The 22,016-nt window shown below is 42.3% G+C and overlaps 1 protein-coding gene across 2 annotated transcripts in view; it reads left to right on the top strand.

The window, feature by feature from the left end:
• tdp1 (tyrosyl-DNA phosphodiesterase 1) overlaps positions 1 to 22,016 on the top strand; it is a 79,083-nt gene that overhangs the window by 41,984 nt on the left and 15,083 nt on the right. For both annotated transcript variants that reach the window (XM_039009034.1, XM_039009035.1), the window contains 2 exons: positions 7,773 to 7,875; positions 15,370 to 15,475. In XM_039009034.1, coding sequence (XP_038864962.1) covers positions 7,773 to 7,875; positions 15,370 to 15,475 — 209 coding nt within the window. The remainder of the gene's footprint in view (positions 1 to 7,772; positions 7,876 to 15,369; positions 15,476 to 22,016) is intronic.

The raw sequence follows: 22,016 nt of genomic DNA, 5'->3' as shown, positions 1-22,016 counted from the left end.
CACATGAATGGGCAGGGGCACAGCCATGGGTGGGCATAGGCCCACCCACTTGGGAGACTGGCCCACCCACTGGGGAGTAAGGCCCAGCCAATCAGAATTAGTTTTTTTCCCACTAAAGGGCTTTATTGCAGACAGAAATTCTCCTCAGTTTCATCAGCTGTCCGGGTGGCTGGTCTCAGGCGATCCCGCAGATGATGACGCCGGAAGTGGAGTTCCTTGGCTGGTGTGGTTACAGGTGGTCTGCGGTTGTGTGGCTAGTTGTACGTACTGCCAAATTCTCTAAAATGGCGTTGGAGAGGCGGCTTATAGTAAAGAAATTAACATTAAATTCTCTGGCAACAGCTCTGGTGGACATTCCTGCGGTCAGCATGCCAATTGTTAATCTGTGACATTGTGTTGTGTGACAAAACTGCACGTTTTAGTGGCCTTTTATTATCGCCAGCACAAGGTGCAACTGTGTATTGATCATGCTGTTTAATCAGCTTCTTGATGTGCCACACCTGTCAGGTGGATGGATTATCTTGGCAATTGACAAATGCTCACTAACAGGGATGTAAACAAATTTGTGCACAACATTTGAGAGAAATATGTGATCTTTTATTTCAGTTCATGAAACATGGGACCAACACTTTTGTTCAGTATAGTTAGGCAGTTACATAAGTGTTTGTAACAGGGTTTACAGACAGTGTGGTGCAGAAAAAATGCTCTTAGTTCATAGGATTACAATGCTTGAGGTGTGAAAAAATATGTTTTTCCATAGGCTAAACATATCCTATATGCAATTGAATGTTGAAATAAAATATATTTAAAAGTTAATTTCTTAATAGTTTGCATGCCCAAAAGGTCTCCATTTCGTGGAATGACCCACGTAGCACCTTACGGATGAAACTTAAAGTAGGCCTGGGTATGGCCAAAATGTTAACTAATTATTTTTTAAAGTATATGCTTTAAGATGGGGCGGCAGGTAGCCTAGTGGTTAGAGCGTTTGGCCAGTAACCGAAAGGTTGCTGGCTCGAATTCCCGAGCTGACAAGGTAAAAATCTGTCGTTCGGCCCCTGAACAAGGCAGTTAACCCACTGTTCCCCGGTAGGCCGTCATTGTAAATAAGAATTTGTTCTTAACTGACTTGCCTAGTTAAATAAAGGTTACATTTAAAAAGAAACCAATGTCAAATATACATCAACAATCATTCCTCCTTCGGCCTCTTCTATGGATTAAATGTTGTGGAAATAAAACAAATCATGGTATTTATATTTGATCAAAACATTTTGGGGTGACTAACTTCTTTTTAGTTTTTCCTTTTGTTTGTATTTTGTTTTCAATTAAGGGACGTTACAGGGACAAAAAACGATCAAAGAAATGCATACAAAGATTTCTCCCCCTCAGTCCCCATCCACCCACCCGCATCCTCCCTCCCCACCTGGAAACCATGTTTCCCACCCATGCAATATTTTTCGCATATTCTGTTCCAGTTAAAGCTGCAATATGTAACTTTTTTGGGAGACTTGATCAAATTCACCTAAAAAAGGGGGTTATAGAGCTGTCATTCTCATTTAAAGCAAGTCCGAGAATGTACATATGTTCTATGTGCGCTGTGTCTATGCTTCCCGTTCTTAAGTTTCGTTTTTGCGTCTTACTTTTGGTTTTGTACACCAACTTCAAACAGCTGAAAATACAATTTTTGGTTATTGAAAATGTATTTCACAGCTGTTTAGATGGTACAATGATTATCTACACTTGTTTTGTCACATAAACTGAACTATTAGAATTTTAGCAACCAGGAAATGGCGGCTCAATTTCTGAATATTACACCTTTTTAAAAGGCCTGTTAAGATTCTCTTAGATCTGTGGACCATACTTTAATGGCTAGCTCAGAATATGAGCTTTCCAGAAGTTGTATATACAGTGCATTCGGAAAGTATTCAGACCCCTTGACTTTTTCCACATTTTGTTACATTACAGCTTTATTTTAAAATTGATTAAATAGTTTTTTTCCTCATCAAATCTACACACGGTACCCTGTGGAGATGGGAGAACCTTTCTGAGGGACAACCATCTCCGCACCAGACGTGGCCAGACGGAATCTACTCCTCAGTAAAATGCACATGACAGCCCGCTTGGAGTTTGCCAAAAGGCACCTAAAGGACTCTCAGACCATGAGCAGCAAGATTCTCTGGTCTGATGAAACCAAGATCGAACTCTTTGGCCTGAATGTCAAGCGTCACGTCTGGAGGAAACCTGGCACCATCCCTACAATGAAGCATGGTGGTGGCAGCATCATGCTGTGAGGATGTTTTTCAGTGGCAGAGACTGGGAGACTAGTCAGGATCGAGGGAAAGATGAACGGAGCAAAATACAAAGATCTTTGATGAAAACCTGCTCCAGGGTATAACAGAATAAATTAATTAATTAAAGTATGATGGGGGAGAATGGGTGAGTTGATGAGCAATGCATAATTATGTAATCACCAATTGTGAATGAAGAACAGGGCTGACCATTCTATGGTATTGGTATATTCTAATTATAGTCTCGAAATTGTATGTACTCTATATCAGTCCACCGAATCCAAGCAGTTTTATCAGTCTACTCTGGCCTGCTTGGAGAACACTAAGAGCGTGCGTCATTTAAAATGGCAAGAAGACCAAGACGAATGGATGCACATGCTGCTACAAGATCTGAATGGAAATGACTCGGGTGGTGGGGGAGAAATAAATCATGACATCTCTGATTATTCTTCTGATTCTGAGCCTCAGCATAAACCTACATCTCCGAGGCCTAAGCGCAACAAAAGCCAGAATGTTGCGCACTGAGCAGGTGCCTAAGACAGGAGAGAGGAAGGGATGGCACTGTTTAACAAGCTGGTGACAATGCTATGGGCCAATTATCAGCACAACGTGTCACCACAGAGAGCAGGCATTACATCTCAAACTAAAAACATCAGCAATGCACTCACCAGCTTTCGTTGTTTTTGTGACACGGACAGGCTACAGCATTCAGGGACTGTGCTGTGGCTAAGGCGCACACGGAGCAAGGAGACACTGCCTAGGGTCTGTCTGTTGATGAGCTGGAAGCGTTCCTTTCAATCCTCTATGTGCGTGGAGCACTTGGTGGAGATGGTGTGTATATGGAGAGCTCTGGTAAGACGTGTGGGATACTTCTTAGGAGAAACCATATCCCGGGATCACTTGAGATCATGCGTTACCTCCGTTTTGATGACAAAGGAACAGACATTCGCCGTGGTATCCGGCATAAATAATTGACTGTTTTTTGACTGCTGTCATATCTGCTCTTTTATATTCATTATAATGCCATTATTGCTTTTTTGCTGATTTTCACTATCAAACACACTTGGCACCTATAATTATGTTTAGGCTACTGATGTTTTCATCATTTGACTGCTCGTCTTGCTGACCATGCGTCTTGGTGGTTGGGCTCTTTTTTTTAATTTGTAGTTTATAAAAAGCTCTTACCCCGTTCCAACACGTTTCAAAGTTGTAACAAAGGCACTCCACAAATAAAGTTGATTAAACACTCTAATTTAGTTGTTTTTTGTTTTTACATATAGCCTACAGTAACAAACGAATGAAAATGCTACTTAGACCTTCATAAACACAACCGAAATGATTATTTTTGCGATAGCATATATGAAATCTATTAATTACACTGTTGGAATGTTTCAGTCAAAATGACTGCTCATTAGCTTGAAGGGGCCGTCCCTCGGCGGTTTTAGTGTTAAGGGATAGATCAGTCAAGACCACCTCTTCCATAGCAATAGGAGACACCATATTTCTGTCTCTACTCAGCCAGGGGGAGGAAGAATCATGTCTAAACCAATTTAAGATTGAATGCTAGTGCCTGGAATTAAAATGTAAAGTTTGGTACGTATAGTCATCCTACATCTTTACCTCCAAGTTTAATTTTGTCCAGGCTTGTTTACCTTGCCATATATATTTTTAAGATGCACTATGGATTTTATCCCAATAGCCAGAAGGGGGAGATGAGGGGAAGCATTGAACTACAAAAATTCAACCGTGGCAATATATTAATTTTGACAATAGATATTCTGCCGGTTAAAGCAACAAGTATATTAGTCCATCTACTGAGGTAGGATTTCATTTATTTGAGTGTTCCGTTTAAAGTTTCTGGCAATGGTTTTATCTAAGGAAGGAAATGTATCTACTCCCAAATATTTAAAATGTTTTATAACTTGAGATGGAGCTGAATTTGTCTATGATTTTCTAAGCTTTTGGGAGGGATTGAGATACATTGTCTAGATAAAGTAAGTTATCGTCGGCGTATAATGAGATGACGTGATACGTAGAATTGAGAGATATTGGTGTAATTTCTTCCGATCTGTTAAATTGCCTGGGCCAGGGGCTCCACAGACACAAAAAAATAGTAGAGGTGAGATGGGATCACCTTACCTGCTACTTCCCATTATTATGCTATGTGTGTTTTTATGCCCTTTGACTTGATAGTATGGGCAGTTCAATCTCTGTCTGTGTGCATGCATGTTTGACTTACAACAATGGAAGGTTTGGCAGTGCTCTTCAGAGTAAACGGTAGAAGGCATTTAGTGGCTCAGCTCCATTCATAGTCCCTTCACTATGATGATCTCTTCAGTCTGCAGGGAGGGAGTGAAATGAGAGGCAGATGTGAGTCTCAGACAGATGGGGACACAGTGTATTCAGACCCCTTGACTTTTTCCACATCTTGTTTACAATACAGCCTCATTCTAAAATTGATTTATACACAATGCCCCATAATGACAAAGCAAAAACAGGTTTTTATTTTATTTAGCAAATTTATCAAATAAACTGAAATGTCACATGTCATAAGTATTCAGACCCTTGACTCAGTACTTTGCTGAAGCACATTTTGCAGCGATTACAGCCTCGTCTTCTTGGGTATGATGCAAGGGTACACCTGTATTTGGGGAGTTTCTCCCATTCTTCTCTGCAAATCCTCTTAAGCTTTGTCAGGTTGGATGGGGTGCGTCCCTGCACAGCTATTTTCAGGTCTCTCCAGAGCTGTTTGATCGGGTTCAAGTCCGGGCTCTGGCTGGGCCACTCAAGGACATTCAGAGACTTGTTTCGAAAAAACCTCTCCTGCGTTGTCTTGACTGTGTGCTTAGGGTTGGTTGTCCTGTTGGAAGGTGAACCTTCCAGCTCCTAAGCGCTCTGGAGCAGGTTTTCATCAAGGATCTGTCTGTACTTTGCTCTGTTCAGCTTTCCCTCAATCCTGACTTCTCTCCCACTGAAAAAAAAGGTTGTTGTCACCGCCATGCTTCACCGTAGGGATGGTGTCAGGTTTCCTCCAGACGTGACGCTTGGAATTCAGGCCAAGGAGTTCAGTCTTGGTTTCATCAGACCAGAGAATCTTGTTTCTCATGGCCTGAGACTCCTTTAGGTGCCTTTTGGCAAACTCCAAGCAGACTGTCGTGCTTTTTACTGTGGAGTGGCTTCTGTCTGGTCACTCTTCCATAAAGGCCTGATTGGTGGAGTGCTGCAGAGATGGTTTGCCTTCTGGAAGGTTCTCCATCTCCACAGTGGAACTCTGGAGCTCTGCCAGAGTGATCATCGGGTTCTTGGTCACCTTCCTGACCAAGGCCCTTATCCACCGATTGCTCAGTTTGGCCCGGACGGCCAGCTCTAGGAAGAGTCTTGGTGGTTCCAAACTTCAATTTAAGAATGATGGTACCCTTCCCAAGATCTGTGCCTCAACACAATCCATTATGTCTTGTCCATTTTCCTATCAGTACACCAGCAGCATCAGAGAAGTTTGTATGGGATCTCTCTTCATGCTCAATCCACGTGGACTCATGTCGCACTCCTGGGGGAAATGGCATGAGAGAAAAGGTAGTTGATAGCTTCGACTAGATGCTGTGTACAGGTTGCTGGCTTGGACTCTGTTCTCACGGTAGAAGTGGTGAAGGACCACAGTGAACGCCATTGTCGCCATTACTTCACTCGGTTAGAGGGGGTGAGGCTCACACTGTTCTTGGTTCGATTTATCCCGTCCATGCATTAAATACCATCTGTGGTAACCTTCGCCATAACCTTGAGAGAAGACAGGCCAGAATAACAATTTTAGTAAACTTCTTCACAATTATCAGTGTTAGCATATTACATTTAAATGTAACTCAATGTCACTAGCCTTTCTAGTGAGGGTGATCACCAGAAAGTCAGAACAGAGGTCAGAGGTCATTCAACCTCATTAAGTGAGTGTTGCTTTCCGTTTTCTTTCCCTGTACCTCAGACATTATTTAGACATTTCTTATCAAGAGAATCTCGGACAATAGATACTTCAGAATTGTTTTATTTGTGTGCCCTTTAAGGGGCATCCTTTCTAACCTGTGAAACATCCACTAAAACCCAAAATAGAAAGACCCCACACAATAAATAAAACACAGTATTAACACCACTAACAAATATTCAATAACAGGTGGGTTGTGTGTGGGTGCTGGAGTGTGTAGGGTAAAAACAAACAAAATGGCCAGGCCTTATTTAATTTGGGAGCTCCCTGAACAGCGGGATCCGGGTACCTTTATACTGTATAGTACACAGTCTCAATAACTTCTCTCCTAAGGCCCCTGCCTCAGGAAGCCTTTCAAAGGGAGAGATGCACAATCATTGGTAAACATGTATAAAAAAAGAAAGAAAATAAACACTTAGTTTTCACTATGCTACATTTTAATCGGTCCTAAAAATTCTTAATCGAGTTTACTGCTCTTTGGTAGGAAGTCTTGATTAAACCATGCGTATACAGAATCATACTTCAGACACGTTCGGTGATAGTGTCCTGTTAAGCGGCATAGACACCTAGTCTTCTCACCATACGATTAGTGAATAGCCTTCTCACCTTCTATGGGTACCTTTTTATTGTTCAGTTTTATGAATTATTTTTTATAGCGTTTCATTTAAATTGATTTACACAAACATAACATTTTCCATCACAATAGACAGGTGTGTGCCTTTCCAAATCATGTTCAATCAATTGAATTTATAACAGGTTGACTCCAAGTTATAGAAACATCTCTAGGATGACCAATGGAAACAGGATACATCTGAGCTCAATTTCGAGTCTCATAGCAAAGGGTCTGAATACTTATGTAAATAAGGTATTTAATTTTGTATTTTTTAAATTCTTTTGTAAAAATGTCTAAACCTGTTTTCACTTTGTCGTTATGGGGTATTGTGTGTAGATTGAGGAATTTTTTATTTAATCCATTTTAGAATAAATCTATAATGTAACAAAATGTGGAAAAAGTCAAGGGGTCTGAATACTTTCCGAATGCACTGTACACCGTTGTCAATAAAGCATATGGAGGCTCTTTTCTTTATGATCTGATGTGGGTGTTGCAATTTAGTAACATATTATCATGTATTATCCAAAGTCCCTAGAACAACAGTCATACTGTGTCTTCTTAACCACAGAAAGTGTGACCAGATGAACTTTGTCATTTCTGACAAAAATACTATTCATCTGAGTTGAGTACAGTTCTACAGTAGATTTGGGTCAATACTTGGCTTTGGTGACGTAATCGCAACAGGGTTTCCCGTTAAGGGGACATTTTACTTCTGGTGTCGTATGTGAAGACAAGACACGCTAACCTTTTCAAAATGTCGGGACGACGTCAACTAATCATTTTGTGCGATGTGGGGGGAAAATGCATGTATGTGCCGTAGTTGTCGTCATATTTTTCAATCTACTTTCTATATATTATGTGCGTGTGTCCTGTATTGAATGTGTGTGTGTTCTCCTGTCCCCAGTGCTAACTTGTCCAAAGCAGCGTGGGGGGCTCTGGAGAAGAACAACACACAGGTGATGGTCCGGTCATACGAACTGGGAGTCCTCTATGTGCCCTCTGCCTTCGTAAGTGACACGCACTCTTGCACACACACAATGATGTTCAAGGGAGATGTGCTTTCGAGTTATGCGCATGGATCATAAATTAGGATACTAGACTCTAGGGCTCGGTAAACATACTCCTTTTATGTACATGTGATAATGAATGTCTCTCCACTATCCTCCATATGTAGACAGAGGGGCCTTTCAACACACCACACACACACATACAGTGTAATTTGTCCCTTGCCTTAGAATTACCTCAACAGTTGCTAAGCAACATGATGGTTGTGGAGGTGACACTGGTTTAGAGGGCCAGAGCTTCAACATTGACCTGACCAGAACAAAGCGCCTAGCCCCCACTATTAAAGAAGACTTCCTGGTTTTCCCCTAGAAAGAAATGAAAGCATTTATGAAAGAATATAGCTAGTCATCTAAACTTTCTGACATTCAGGGACACCATTGAGAGTAACACCTCAGACCTCAGATGTGCCTCGAGTAGGGACAGTCGCACAAAGACTTCTTGCTTGAAAAGACAAGTCTTCTTTGTGTATTTTTCTATTTAAAAGAACGAGGTCCATTTAATAAGACGCTAGGCAGGTTAGTGTAACCGTGACCTTTATGTGTTGTGAATAGCAGACATCCTTCACTTGGCGCTGTGTTCTTCTCTTTATTTCGCCCCCCTTGGTCTTTGTAACTGTATTCTGTTTCTCTTTCTCCCGGTGCGGTCGTTCTATTCTCTGGGACAAAAGCCGACTGTCCCTGTCCTTGATTTGATGTAGCAACAGTACAGCACAACGTGTGTGGGATTGAGGGTGTCTGACAGTCTCTGTCTGTCTGTTTGTCTTCACGGATGGACGGACGGACGGAATGGAGAAAGCTCTTTTTCTTTTCTTTTTTTTAGGGGGTAGATCAGCTTTAATATTGCAGCAAGATTGTAGCTTCCATCAATGTTACTGTTTGCAGTTTGCACTGCTCTGTGAAGGGAGTAGTACACAGCGTTGTACAATTTCTTCAGTTTCTTGGCAATTTTTCGCATGGAATATCCTTCAATTCTCAGAAATGTCTTGGTTTCTGGCCATTTTGAGCCTGTAATCGAACCCACAAATGCTTATGCTCCAGATACTCAACTAGTCTAAAGAAGGGCAGTTTTATTGCTTCTTTAATCAGGACAACAGTTTTCAACTGTGCTAACATAATTGCAAAAGGGTTTTCTAATGATCAATTAGCCTTTAAAATGATAAATTTGGATTAGCTAACACAGCGTGCCGTTGGAGCACAGGAGTGATGGTTGCTGATAATGGGCCTCTGTACGTCGATGTAGATATTCCATTAAAAATCAGCCGTTTCAGGGCCTCCCGGGTGGCGCAGTGGTCTAGGGCACTGCATCGCAGTGCTAGCTGCGCCACCAGAGTCTCTGGGTTCGCGCCCAGGCTCTGTCGCAGCCGGCCGCGACCGGGAGGTCCGTGGGGCGACGCACAATTGGGCTAGCGTCGTCCGGGTTAGGGAGGGTTTGGCCGGTAGGGATATCCTTGTCTCATCGCGCTCCAGCGACTCCTGTGGCGGGCCGGGCGCAGTGCACGCTAACCAAGGGGGCCAGGTGCACGGTGTTTCCTCCGACACATTGGTGCGGCTGGCTTCCGGGTTGGAGGCGCGCTGTGTTAAAGAAGCAGTTGGGTTGGTTGGGTTGTGCTTCGGAGGACGCATGGCTTTCGACCTTCGTCTCTCCCGAGCCCGTACGGGAGTTGTAGCGATGAGACAAGATAGTAATTACTAGCGATTGGATACCACGAAAATTGGGGAGAAAAGGGGATAAAATAAAAAATAAAAATATATATATAAAAAAAAAATCTCCCGTTTCCAGCTACACTAGTCATTTACAACATTAACCATGTCTACACTGTATTTCTGATCTATTTTATTTTAATGGACAGAAAATGTGCTTTTCTTTCAAAAACCAGGACATTCCTAAGTGACCCCAAACCTTTGAACGGTAGTGTGTGTCTGTGTGTGTATATAAACTCAGCAAAAAAGAAATGTCCTCTCACTGTCAACTGTGTTTATTTTCAGCAAACTTAACATCTGTAAATATTTGTATGAACATAAGATTCAACAACTGAGACGTAAACTGAACAAGTTCCACAGACATGTGACTAACAGAAATTGAATAATGTGTCCCAGAACAAAGGGGGGGGGGGGGGGGGGTCAAAATCAAAAGTAACAGTCAGTATCTGGTGTGGCCACCAGCTGCATTAAATACTGCAGTGCCTCTCCTCCTCATGGACTGCACCAGATTTGCCAGTTCTTGCTGTGAAATGTTACCCCACTCTTCCACCAAGGCACCTGCAAGTTCCCGGACATTTCTGGGGGGAATGGCCCTAGCCCTCACCCTCCGAGCCAACAGGTCCCAGACGTGCTCAATGGGATTGAGATCTGGGCTCTTCGCTGGCCATGGCAGAACACTGAAATTCCTGTCTTATAGGAAATCACGCACAAAACGAGCAGTATGGCTGGTGGCATTGTCATGCTGCAGGGTCATGTCAGGATGAGCCTGCAGGAAGGGTACCACATGAGGGAGGAGGATGTCTTCCCTGTAACGCACAGTGTTGAGATTGCCTGCAATGACAACAAGCTCAGTCCGATGATGCTGTGACACACTGCCCCAGACCATGACGGACCCTCCACCCTGCTCCAGAGTACATGCCTCGGTGTAAAGCTCATTCCTTCGACGATAAACGCAAATCTGACCATCACCCCTGGTGAGACAAAACTGCGACTCATCAGAGAAGAGCACTTTTGCCAGTCCTGTCTGGTCCAGCGACGGTGTGTTTGTGCCCATAGGCAATGTTGTTGCCAGTGATGTCTGGTGAGGACCTGCCTTACAGGCCTACAAGCCCTCAGTCCAGCCTCTCTCAGCCTATTGCGGACAGTCTGAGCACTGATGGAGGGATTGTGCGTTCCTGGTGTAACTCGGGCAGTTGTTGTAATCCTGTACCTGTCCTGCAGGTGTGATGTTCGTATGTACCAATCCTGCGCAGGTGTTGTTACACGTGGTCTGCCACTGCGAGGACGATCAGCTGTCTGTCCTGTCTCCCTGTAGCACTGTCTTAGGCGGCTCACAATACGGACATTGCAATTTATTGCGCTGGCCACATCTGCAATCCTCATGCCTCCTTGCAGCATGCCTACGGCACGTTCACGCAGATGAGCAGGGACCCTGTGCATCTTTCTTTTGTTGTTTTTCAGAGTCAGTAGAAAGGCCTCTTTAGTGTTCTAAGTTTTCATAACTGTGACCTTAATTGCCTACCGTCTGTAAGCTGTTAGTGTCTTGATGACCGTTCCACAGGTGCATGTTCATTCATTGTTTATGGTTCATTGAACAAGCATGGAAACAGTGTTTAGACCCTTTACAATGAAGATCTGTGAAGTTATTTGGATTTTTACGAACTATCTTTGAAAGGCCGGGTCCTGAAAATAGGACGTTTTTTTGTTGTTGTTGAGTTTATGTATGTGTATCTTTTTAAAATTAAATTTTTCTTTATTATTTTCCGCAACCCTACCACCCCTCACCTAATTGGAGTAAACTAATAAACGACAACACTTAGGCTTCTACTTCCAGCTTATACATACTATCTACATTTTACGGACACAATCTAATTTACAGTAGTTATATTTTGTTTGTTTTTAGTCCTGGCCTTCCTCTAAGTTCCACCTCTCCCATCTATTTCTGATGTCCATCCAGTTTGATTTCTATTTGCCATATATTTTTAACTGTGCTATTTCACAAACATTTTGAACCTATATACATTTTACAGACACAGTATATTTTACGTTGGTTATCTTGTTGTTAGTAGTCCCACCATTCAGCTCCATTCAACCACTCCCATCTACTTCTTCGGGGATCGGTGTCCCTTCCACTGGACGGTTGGGCTAATGTAGGCTAATGCGATTAGCATGAGGTTGTAAGTAACAAGAAACTTTCCAAGGACATAGACATATCTGATATTGGCAGAAAGCTTAAATTCGTGTTAATCTAACTGCACTGTCCAATTTACAGTAGATATTACAGTGAAAGGATACTATGATATTGTTTGAGGAGAGTGCACAGTTTTGAACATAAAGCTATTAATAAACAAATTAGGCACATTTGGGCAGTCTTGATCAACATTTTGAACGGATATGCAATGGTTCATTGGATCAGTCTGAAACTTTGCACATACACTGATGCCATCTAGTGGCCAAAGTCTAAATTGCACTTGGGCTGGAATAATACATTATGGCCATTCTCTTGCATTTCAAAGATGATGGTACAAAATAAAATGTTGTCTTTGTTTTTCTTTGTACTATCTTTTACCAGATCTAATGTGTTATATTCTCCTACATTCCTTTAACATTTCCACAAACTTCAATGTGTTTCTTTTCAAATGGTACCAAGAATATGCATATTCTTGCTTCAGGACCTGAGCTACAGGCAGTTAGATTTGGGTATGACATTTTAGGGGATTTTTTTTTTTTTAAAGGGGTTATTAACAACACCCATATTGGATTTTTACTTGCCATATATTTTTCAACAGTGCTGTGATGCTTCACAAATGTTCTGAACCTTTCTATTCTTCATAGTTTCTACAGATTGTAAATTAAAGAGACATTTTTGCATACATTATATTATTGATCGATTGACTGACTTTTCAAAAACCTAGTATTGCTATCTGCAGAGTTAGCTCCAGGTAAATCTTGCAATTCTTCAGCCATTCATGGACCTGTGATCAAAAACCAGCTACATATGGACAGTACCAAAATAAATGATCTAATGACTCTGCACAGCAAAATCTGCAGAGATGGGACGGTTGTGTCCCCTATGTAAATAATATTCTATTGGTTGCAAGAATTTTGTATAATTTAAATAGAATCCGGCTTTGTTTTGAATGTCAATTCATAAACCATGTGCCATGCAATCGATACAACGAAAATCTCTTCCCAACTATTTTGCAACCTGTATGGCACAGCTGTCAATTTTTTGGTCCTTAAATGAAATGGGTATACATTTTATTAATCACCATTTTCTTTAACCAATTTTGGTCTTTAATGCAGGGCCGACAGACAAGTTCCTTACTTGTTCCCCCTTCCACTTGCCTTTACCATTTTTGCGGTAATGCTGCAATTAGTTGGTTGTAATTTTGGGTAGAGCAGACATTTCCATATATTTGTGTTAGCTTCATGTGTGACATTTTATTTGACCTTTTATTTAACTAGGCAAGTCAGTTAAGAACAAATTCTTATTTACAATGACGGCCTAGGAACAGTATTGCCTTATTCAAGGGCTGCCTTGTTCAGCTTGGGGATTCGATCTTGCAACCTTTCGGTTACTAGTCCAATGCTCTAACCACTAGGCTACCTGCCACCCCTACATGACTCCACCAGTCCTATTTATGATATAATTTACAAATATTATACCTTTGTTTTTAAACCTTATCGAAAAATATATATTTTTTAATCAATTAGTATATTTGAGTTTAACCACTATTTGTTGTATTATTTGTTCTGTCTTTTCAGGTGGATTAAACTGAAATTGCAACCAACTTTCTATGGCTTGTTTAAAAAATATACAGTATATATATTTTGGGGAGTTTTTGTTTTAAAATAACCGAAAGTGAGCTGTTGTAATCTGAATAAAAGGAAAAAGGCCATTCTTGAACATGGGGTGAGACATTCTTACTAATTTGCTAGAGAACCAGTTCGGATTTAAGTATAACTTTTGTATGACTGACGCCTTTAGTGAGAGGTCTAATGCTTTAATATTTATTAATTTCTGCCCTCTATGATATTCATTACATAAAAGGCCCTTTTAATTTTGTCTGGTTTGCCATTCCAAATCAAAAACATTTTTTGCTTATATAATTTTTAAAAAACAGGTCGCTATAAGCAAATAGGTATACTGTCATATGACTGAAGAGTTAAGAGAGGTTCAAGAGGTTCCTCCTCTGTAATTTGGCCTTCACATGAGTCTTTATGTACAGCTGTTAATTTGACATTATTGATAGGGAAAAAATCCATACAATTAGCTTGGGTTAGTGGAGACTGAAACGAAAACTAATGCTAAAGTACTTTACTTCCTCTTTCAAAATATGGACTTTACTTTTTTTTAACCTCTTTTTCTCCCCATTTCATGATATCCAATTGGTAGTTACAATCTTGTCTCATCGCTGCAACTCCCGTACGGACTCGGGAGAGGCGAAGGTCGAGAGCCATGCGTCCTCCGAAACACAACCCAACTAAGCCGCACTGCTTCTTGACACCATGCCCACTTAACCCGGAAGCCAGCCACACCAATGTGTCGGAGGAAACACTGTGCACAGGGCGACCGTGTCAGCGTGCACTGCGCCCGGCCCGCCACAGGAGTCGCTAGTGCGAGATGGGACAAGGACATCCCTTCCGGCCAAAACCTCCCCCTAACCTAGACGATGCTGGGCCAATTGTGCACCGCCCCATGGGTCTCACGGTTGCGGCCTTCTGCGACAGAGCCTGGACTCGTACCCAGAGTCTCTAGTAGCACAGCTAGCACTGCGATGCAGTGCCTTAGACCACTGCGTCACTCGGGAGGCCTAATATGGACTCTTTTGACCATCACTCTATAAAGAAAAGATTTTGAACACAATTTTTAAAGTGTGATCAATCAATCAGTTTGACTAATTACATCCACTTCGCGTTCTCTCATTTGACAGAAACCATTTGTTTTGCCATAACAGTGACGGCTTTACCTTATTTAATTGTCATCTGCAGTGGACAGATATGCTCCCATCCAACCCTGCTGTCTGTAGCATCCATACTGCGTCCTGAATAACTTCAGGGGTAATTCTCCCCTGAAAACCCATCTCTGTCCTGCCCAAGGAGACGCCATGAGCATTTCTCAGCTTCACCGTACTTATGAGCCAATGAGGTCCTGCCTCATTTGCGAAATCATGTTGCCGTAGCAGCTGGAGGGAGCAGTGTGTAGCGCACAGATAAATGTCTCCGCTGGTAATTCACGTCCAGGGTCTTATTTTTGTCTCTACTGGACCACGTTTAGACACTGACAGAGAGTTAGACTACATTCTATTAGTTTTCGTTCTGTTCCCTTGTCTCCTTTCCTTCATGATAATTAATCTGTGCTAGCTTGATATGGGTCATGGGCCAGCAACACAGTATGTGAATGATTTAGTTCCAGTTCCAACACATAACATGTTGCCAAGCCCTGCTGTAGTCAGTAAGTGAATGCAATGTCATTGACTAATTGTACAAACCAGTGGCTATGAAGCAAAGGAGACAGGGAAACTTATTGACCTAGCCTTTCTATGTGACAGGAGAGAGCAAGAGGTGCGCTCATTCCAATGAGATTTTACTGAGCTTGATGATGATGATGATGGATTGGTCGGAATAGTGTTTCATCTTTTTTGTTGTCCTTTCCTACCTATGTGTTGAAATGAAGGTTCATCTTGTTAAATACTAAATAATTATTTCGGGTCTGTATTTTTTTCCTCTCAGAGCATGAGTACCTTTCCCGTCCAGATGGATGTGTTTCCTGCCACCACTTCCTCTACCTCATTTCCTGTGCCCTTCGACCTGCCACCCAAACGCTACTCGAGTAAAGGTACTTGTACTTCCTTGTTCCTCCACTACACACTGATGTAAACTGACTGTTAGGCTTGGCTGATCTACGGTATACCAAGGTATTTTTAAATAGCCACGGTATGACTTTCAATACCGCAGGAAACCCTTTGAGATAGTTGTAAAACTTTATGAGCTGTGGCGTGCGTCTGTCCTTGCAATTTGTTTACGTTCACATACTCTTGTTAGCATTTAGCTAGCGAATGCTATGGGAATTTGCTAGTACTTTGTTAGCATATATTTTTTTTTTAATGGAAATAAATGGTGCCCCCTTGTGTGCACTGCCGGTGATACTGTATACCCTATTATGGTACAGAAACGGTATGAAGGTATGACCATATGGATACCGCTCAACCCTAATGTGCATGACTGTGTGTCAATATCTGTGTGTGGGCCAATCTCTTAATGTACTTTTCTCTACGAGGACTTTTTATCAGTGAAAGTAGAGGTGTGCGAATCCTCTACTCTGATTCATTTGATAATAATTGCCTGGGGTTAGATCAGATCTGCTGCCTCAAACTGTCGCGAGCCAAATGTTGATTGGCTAACATTTACAGTGAGAGCAGCGCATGAAATGCTAAAAGCAGAGAAGCATCCAGCCTGTCATTCTTTTAATTAGGTAACCTTTATTTAACTAGGCAAGTCAGTTAAGAACAAAATCTTATTTACAATGATGGCCTACCAAAAGGCCTCCTGCGGGGATGGGGGCCTGGGATTAAAAATAAATCAAATAAAAAATATAGGACAAAACGCACATCACGACAAGAGAGACAACACTACATAAAGAGAGACCTAAGATGACAACATAGCATGGCAGCAACACATGACAACACAGCATGGTAGCAACACAACATGACAACAACATGGTAGCAACACAACATGGCAGCAGCACAACATGGTAGCAGCACAAAACAGGGTACAAACATTGTTGGGCACAGACAACAGCACAAAGGGCAAGAAGGTAGAGAGAACAATACATCACGCAAAGCAGCCACAACTGTCAGTAAGAGTGTCCATGATTGAGTCTTTGCATGAAGAGAATAATGTCGCTTCGTAACTCTCAGCCAGAAATCCAATGTGGTGTAGTCGGCAGTGAAAGAGTACTGATAAGTGGGATTGATTATTTACTTGTCCAATAGCAAAAAATACTGAAAATTCTGTAGTTAAAAAAAAATACTATTGACAGATGCGATTCGATTTTATTTTAATAACAGTGGACAACCCCTAACTCTCCAACAGTATGGAAACTATAACAAACTTAAATCTACATACAATAAAGTTAATCAGTGATATCAGTGAATTCATTCAGATTTTTCCTTGTGGGGCAGAATTGATTGATTATCGTATAATACCGAGAGTCGTCTGTAATTTCGACAAATTGGTTGGTTCCATTTTTTTAAACATATTTTTCCATACAGTGCATTCGGAAAGCATTCAGAACCCTTGACTTTTTCCACATTTTGTTAGGTTACTGCCTTATTCTAAAATGGATGAAATATTTTTTTTTCCTCAATCTACACACAATACCCCATAGTGACAAAGCAAAAACAGGTTTTTAGAATTTATTGCAAATATATATATTTTTTAATAAACTGATCATATTTATTCAGACCCTTTACTCAGTACTTTGTTGAAGCACCTTTGGCAACGATTACAGCCTTGAGTCTTCTTGGGTATGATGCTACAAGCTTGGCAAACCTGTATTTGGGGAGTTTCTCCCATTCTTCTCTGCAGATCCTCTCAAGCTCTGTCAGGTTGGATGGAGAGCGTCGCTGTACAGCTATTTTCAGGTCCCTCCAGATATGTTTAATCGGGTTCAAGTCTGAGCTCTGGCTGAGCCACTCAAGGACATTCAGAGACTTGTTCCGAAGCCACTCCTGCGTTGTCTTGGCTGTGTGCTTAGGGTCGTTGTCCTGTTTGCAGGTGAACCTTGGCCCAGTCTTAGGTCCTGAGCGCTCGAGCAGGTTTTCATCAAGGGTCTCTCTGTACTTTGCTCCGTTCATCTTTGCCTCGATCCTGACTAGTCTCCCAGTCCCTGCCGCTGAAAAACATCCCCATTGCATGATGCTGCCACCACCGTGCTTCACCGTAGGGATGGTACAAGATTTCCTCCAGACGTGATGCTTGCCATTCAGGCCAAAGAGTTCAATCTTGGTTTCATCAGACCAGAGAATCTTGTTTCTCATGGTCTGAGAGTCCTTTAGGTGCCTTTGGCAAACTCCAAGTGGGCTGTCATGTGCCTTTTACTGAGGAGTGGCTTCCATCTGGCCAATCTACCGTAAAGGCCTGATTGGTGGAATGTTGCGGAGATGGTTGTCCTTCTGGAAGGTTCCCTTATCTCCACAGAGGAACTCTGGAGCTCTGTCAGAGTGACCATCGAGTTCTTGGTCACCTCCCAGACCAAGGCCCTTCTCCCCCGATTGCTCAGTTTGGCCAGGTGGCCAGCTCTAGGAAGAGTCTTGGTGGTTCCAAACTTCCTCCATTTAAGAATGATGTGGAGGTCACTGTGTTCTTGAGGACCTTCAATGCTGAACAAGCATGGGAAACAGCGTTTAAACCCTTTACAATGAAGATCTATGAAGTTATTTGGATTTTTACGAACTATCTTTGGAAGACAGGGTCCTGAAAAAGGGCCGTTTCTTTTTTTGCTGAGTTTATATGTATCTACAGTACTTAAAGGACTTGCTAAGGAAGTCGGACATGGTGTAGACCTACGTGTACTGCTTTAAATAAGTTTCACCTTCCTGTATATCATCCTAGCAGGCAGGCAGACATGTAGACCGAGATACACAGACACGTGGGTGTATGTGGACCAGTCCTCCAGATCATCTCGCTCTTTGCACTCCTCCAACTTGTCGTCTCCCCTCTGTTGCTGTTGTCTGGGATACTAGGGGTTGAACCCTGGTCTACGTGTTCTCAGACTTGAAGACCACCGTCTTCGGGCAGCTACGGCAGCATCAATGTCTTCTAAGGGAGGACCCTCAACCAACAGGAACATGAGCCTCTGCGGTTGTGCGGTAGACACAATCGACCTCCAGTCTGTTTTGATCCTTTTCATCCTTGACAAACCACATTCACACACTTGGCCACGAAGCGGACATGCACATGCTAATTTCCGAGCGTTGCTGTTTCTGTTGCCCCATCAATCATTATTGAGAAATATCTAGCTTGAGTAAGCTTTTCCATGAGCTTCTCCCTCTCCATATCGTAGATTTCCGCAATAAAGCTGATGGGAGTCAGGTGTTGGATAGAAACAACAAAAAACACTGAACCAATGCGTCTTTGCTTGCTCTTGATTATGGCTGTAGATAAAGGAATGTTTTGTAAAATCATTCAGGAAGCTTCCCTCCAGTCCTGTGGATGAGGCCATGAAGATTTGTGAACGGGCGCTCGTCTTTGGCCCCGTAGTAGACCGTATGCATGATGTTGGTCATATTGACCAACATTGTCTCCTCCATCGGCTGGACGCCTCAGAGGACACGTGGTAGTGGAGTATCCCTCCATCTCGCCAACGCTGCAGCCTTTGTTGATTGGTGGCGCTTGCTGGTGGCGTGAGATGAGTGTCGTACCTGAAAGCACTTGTTCCTTTGTACAAGGAGGAGGACCTGAAATGGAAATAAGTTGGAATGCATTAGTATAACCCAATTGTCCCCAAATGTTTTCTGCAACACCCCAAATTTACAATGGAAAATGCAGGGGACCCCACTTGGGAAAAGTGTTATTCCCTTAAAGCTGGCAGTGTGTTGTTCATATTCTATTCTATGTTCTGCAGGCTGTCCCAACACAAAATAATAAAAGAAAGCAAATTCTCATAGTTTAGAAGTTCCTTAATTGACATTAAAAGGCTGCATTCTTCAACCACTTAATTTGTTTGATACAATTAGTTTGTCAGGGGAACCCATTTGAAATTTCAGGCCCAGTTTAGCAAATAGCTGCAAAAAAAATATGTAGGCCTACCACTATTTGTCACATTTGGTTATTCTAGTCTAGAGACGTAGTTTCGCAAGCCAATGCTAACTAACTTTAGCGCGTTTACGCTACTTAGCAATTGCGCTAACACTAGTTATCAACTACCTTCAAGCTGCATGCAGACATAAACATGTTATCCGTGAGTTAATCTCACTGGGGAAGTAGGTAAAGGGCTTAATTGACAAAATCCCAAACTATCCCTGCATAGCTAGCATTAGCTGATCAATGTAACCTGTTGTTGGCTAATTGACTGGCAAGTAACATTAGCCTGCCTTCTATGCTAACGTTAGCTAGCTAGATAACTTATAGCTATCCAACTTGAACCTGTCAGTCGGTAACGGGTTGCTAAAATCAACATTCGCTAGAACAGTTAAAACTATATTGATTAAGTTACATGTCTGCAATCCCGGGGAAATCCTGACACGTCAAGCAGTACATGACATCTCCCTCCGTGTCATGTCAAAACTATGGAAACTCCTCCTTCCAGATCGGAATGAATTTTCTTATCCTTCTCGCCTTGTATGCTGCCATTTTAGCAGCTGGTCCAAGGTGTGGTAGTGGACGGATGTGGTGCTTTCCTGGTGCCTGGCCAGCTTTCGGTGCTTGTAGAAAATGTTTATTAGACCGCCATCTCCCAGAGATAACACTAACAAGAGTAGGATACACACGTTTGACAACTGAGGTAAAAAATACAGCGGGCCACGGGACTAAAGAGACTTAAGACGAGCCAGTCCAACTTGCGGCTCAATTGATTTTGCCCAAACTCTGTACGCTACTTGCAGCCTACACACTGATAGACACAAGTGTCTCTCTGCAGAGATTGGGAGTTGACAGTGCACAACGCATCGCATCCTTAGGACACTTTGATCCAATTGTTTAATTGTTAGAAATCAACATTTTTGTGTGATTTTCGTTACTTGTCCATTCAGGTAAGCTCAGTCAATATTATTCTTTTTTTTTCGAGCCCTGTTTATGAATACACACCCTGAAGAGATTGAGGTATAGAGGAATCATTCACTAGTAGGCAACTTGAAAAGGTATCCCCGACGAGCTGTCACACTGTATCATTGATGTTACTAAGGAAAGGGTTTTTCCGAATAGCCCTAATTTCCAACTCAAATCTACAAACACACACAAATAAGAAACACTGTCACAGTGACTCACATTTTCCCTCTGCACCTCTTCCCCATCTCTGAAAGCTGTTTTTCTTCTACAGAAACATCACACCCACCAGAAATCAATTTCTATTCCCTTTCTAACTTGGGGTCTGCTGAGTTTCTGTTAGGCTAGAGCCTTTAATGCCAGTGGACCTGAAAACCTTGAACAGCTAGTCAGTGACCAGCAGTAGCAGATGAAGCATCCCATTATTGTTCTGAGTGGTTGGGTAAGGGAGGAATGGTATTTAACTGTGACCGGGTGACTCGACCCTAGCTAGTTTAAATTACAGCTTACATTTCAGAAGCTAAGGAGATGATGACTGAACAATAGCACGCTGTCATTTCTGCCATGACGACTCTTGGTTAAGTAGTTATGAATTATTCAGTCAACCAAACTCTATTTATTTTATATAGCCCTTTAGAAAGTGATTTATAGTAATTCCTTGAAGAGCAGGTTTTGGCACATTGGCAAGAAAAAGCTTCCTAGAAGGAAGAAACCTTGAGAGGAACAAGTAGACTCCAAAGGGTGGAGACAGATGTTCAGGCTCGGGAAGATAAGGAAAAAAGTAGAGGGTCAGTGAGTGTGTGTCATCACACGCTCAGGCACTGATTGGTGATGTACACAGTCAACTCCCTCTCGTGTATGTCCTTGTGTGCGCGTGTACCTTTTGCGTGCTCGCATGTCACACACTGTGATTGCGTCTGGCTAATTGCTGGGTGAGGAGGAGAGCATGGGTAATCATTACATGGCTGCATCACTTTGTCAATCACCACCTCTCTGACATTTAATCACTACTCATCAACACCATCACTGTCGGCAACGGTTAACATGCAGCAATAGTCACCTAGGGTGTCATCAACTTCTGAACTGGAGCAGAAACCATGCCCGTCTCCCTGGAAATGAGTTGCTGTGATGCTAATGGTATGGGAGTGAAAATGCAGGTCTCATATACAAACTTAATATGTTATAATTTTGACATTAAGCTATTTTAAGTCTAAGGTTGGAATTTGTCATTTGTAATTTGAGGCAATTACATGGCATTCTTCTCAACGCACGCACACACACACACTCCTAGTGCTCAGACATTGCAAATCAAAACCTCGGGCAAGAGAGGAGAGGACCGAAGATGAGAGGAGGAGAGTAGCGGGCAGAAGGAGAGGGGAGCTGGAACAGAGAAAAGAGGACAGTGTGAGAGAGGAGAGAGGTAGGGAAAAAAATGGAGAGGAGAGAGAGAGCAGAAGAGGGAAAGAAGAAGAAATCAGAGAACAGAAGAGCCTACAGCTTCAGGGGAGGAATGTACTGTATTCTCTCAAGGAGTTGTGCAGGTCTCTGAGACACACAGCTCCTTTTAAAAGCACCTATGGCAAAGACAGAAAGCACTTTACAATATACCGTGC

This window comes from Salvelinus namaycush, chromosome 15 (genome assembly GCF_016432855.1).
Source record: "Salvelinus namaycush isolate Seneca chromosome 15, SaNama_1.0, whole genome shotgun sequence".
NCBI classification, from domain to species: domain Eukaryota; kingdom Metazoa; phylum Chordata; class Actinopteri; order Salmoniformes; family Salmonidae; genus Salvelinus; species Salvelinus namaycush.
The sequence above is the reverse complement of the archived record's forward strand: the minus strand, read 5'-3'. Positions and strand labels throughout refer to the sequence as shown.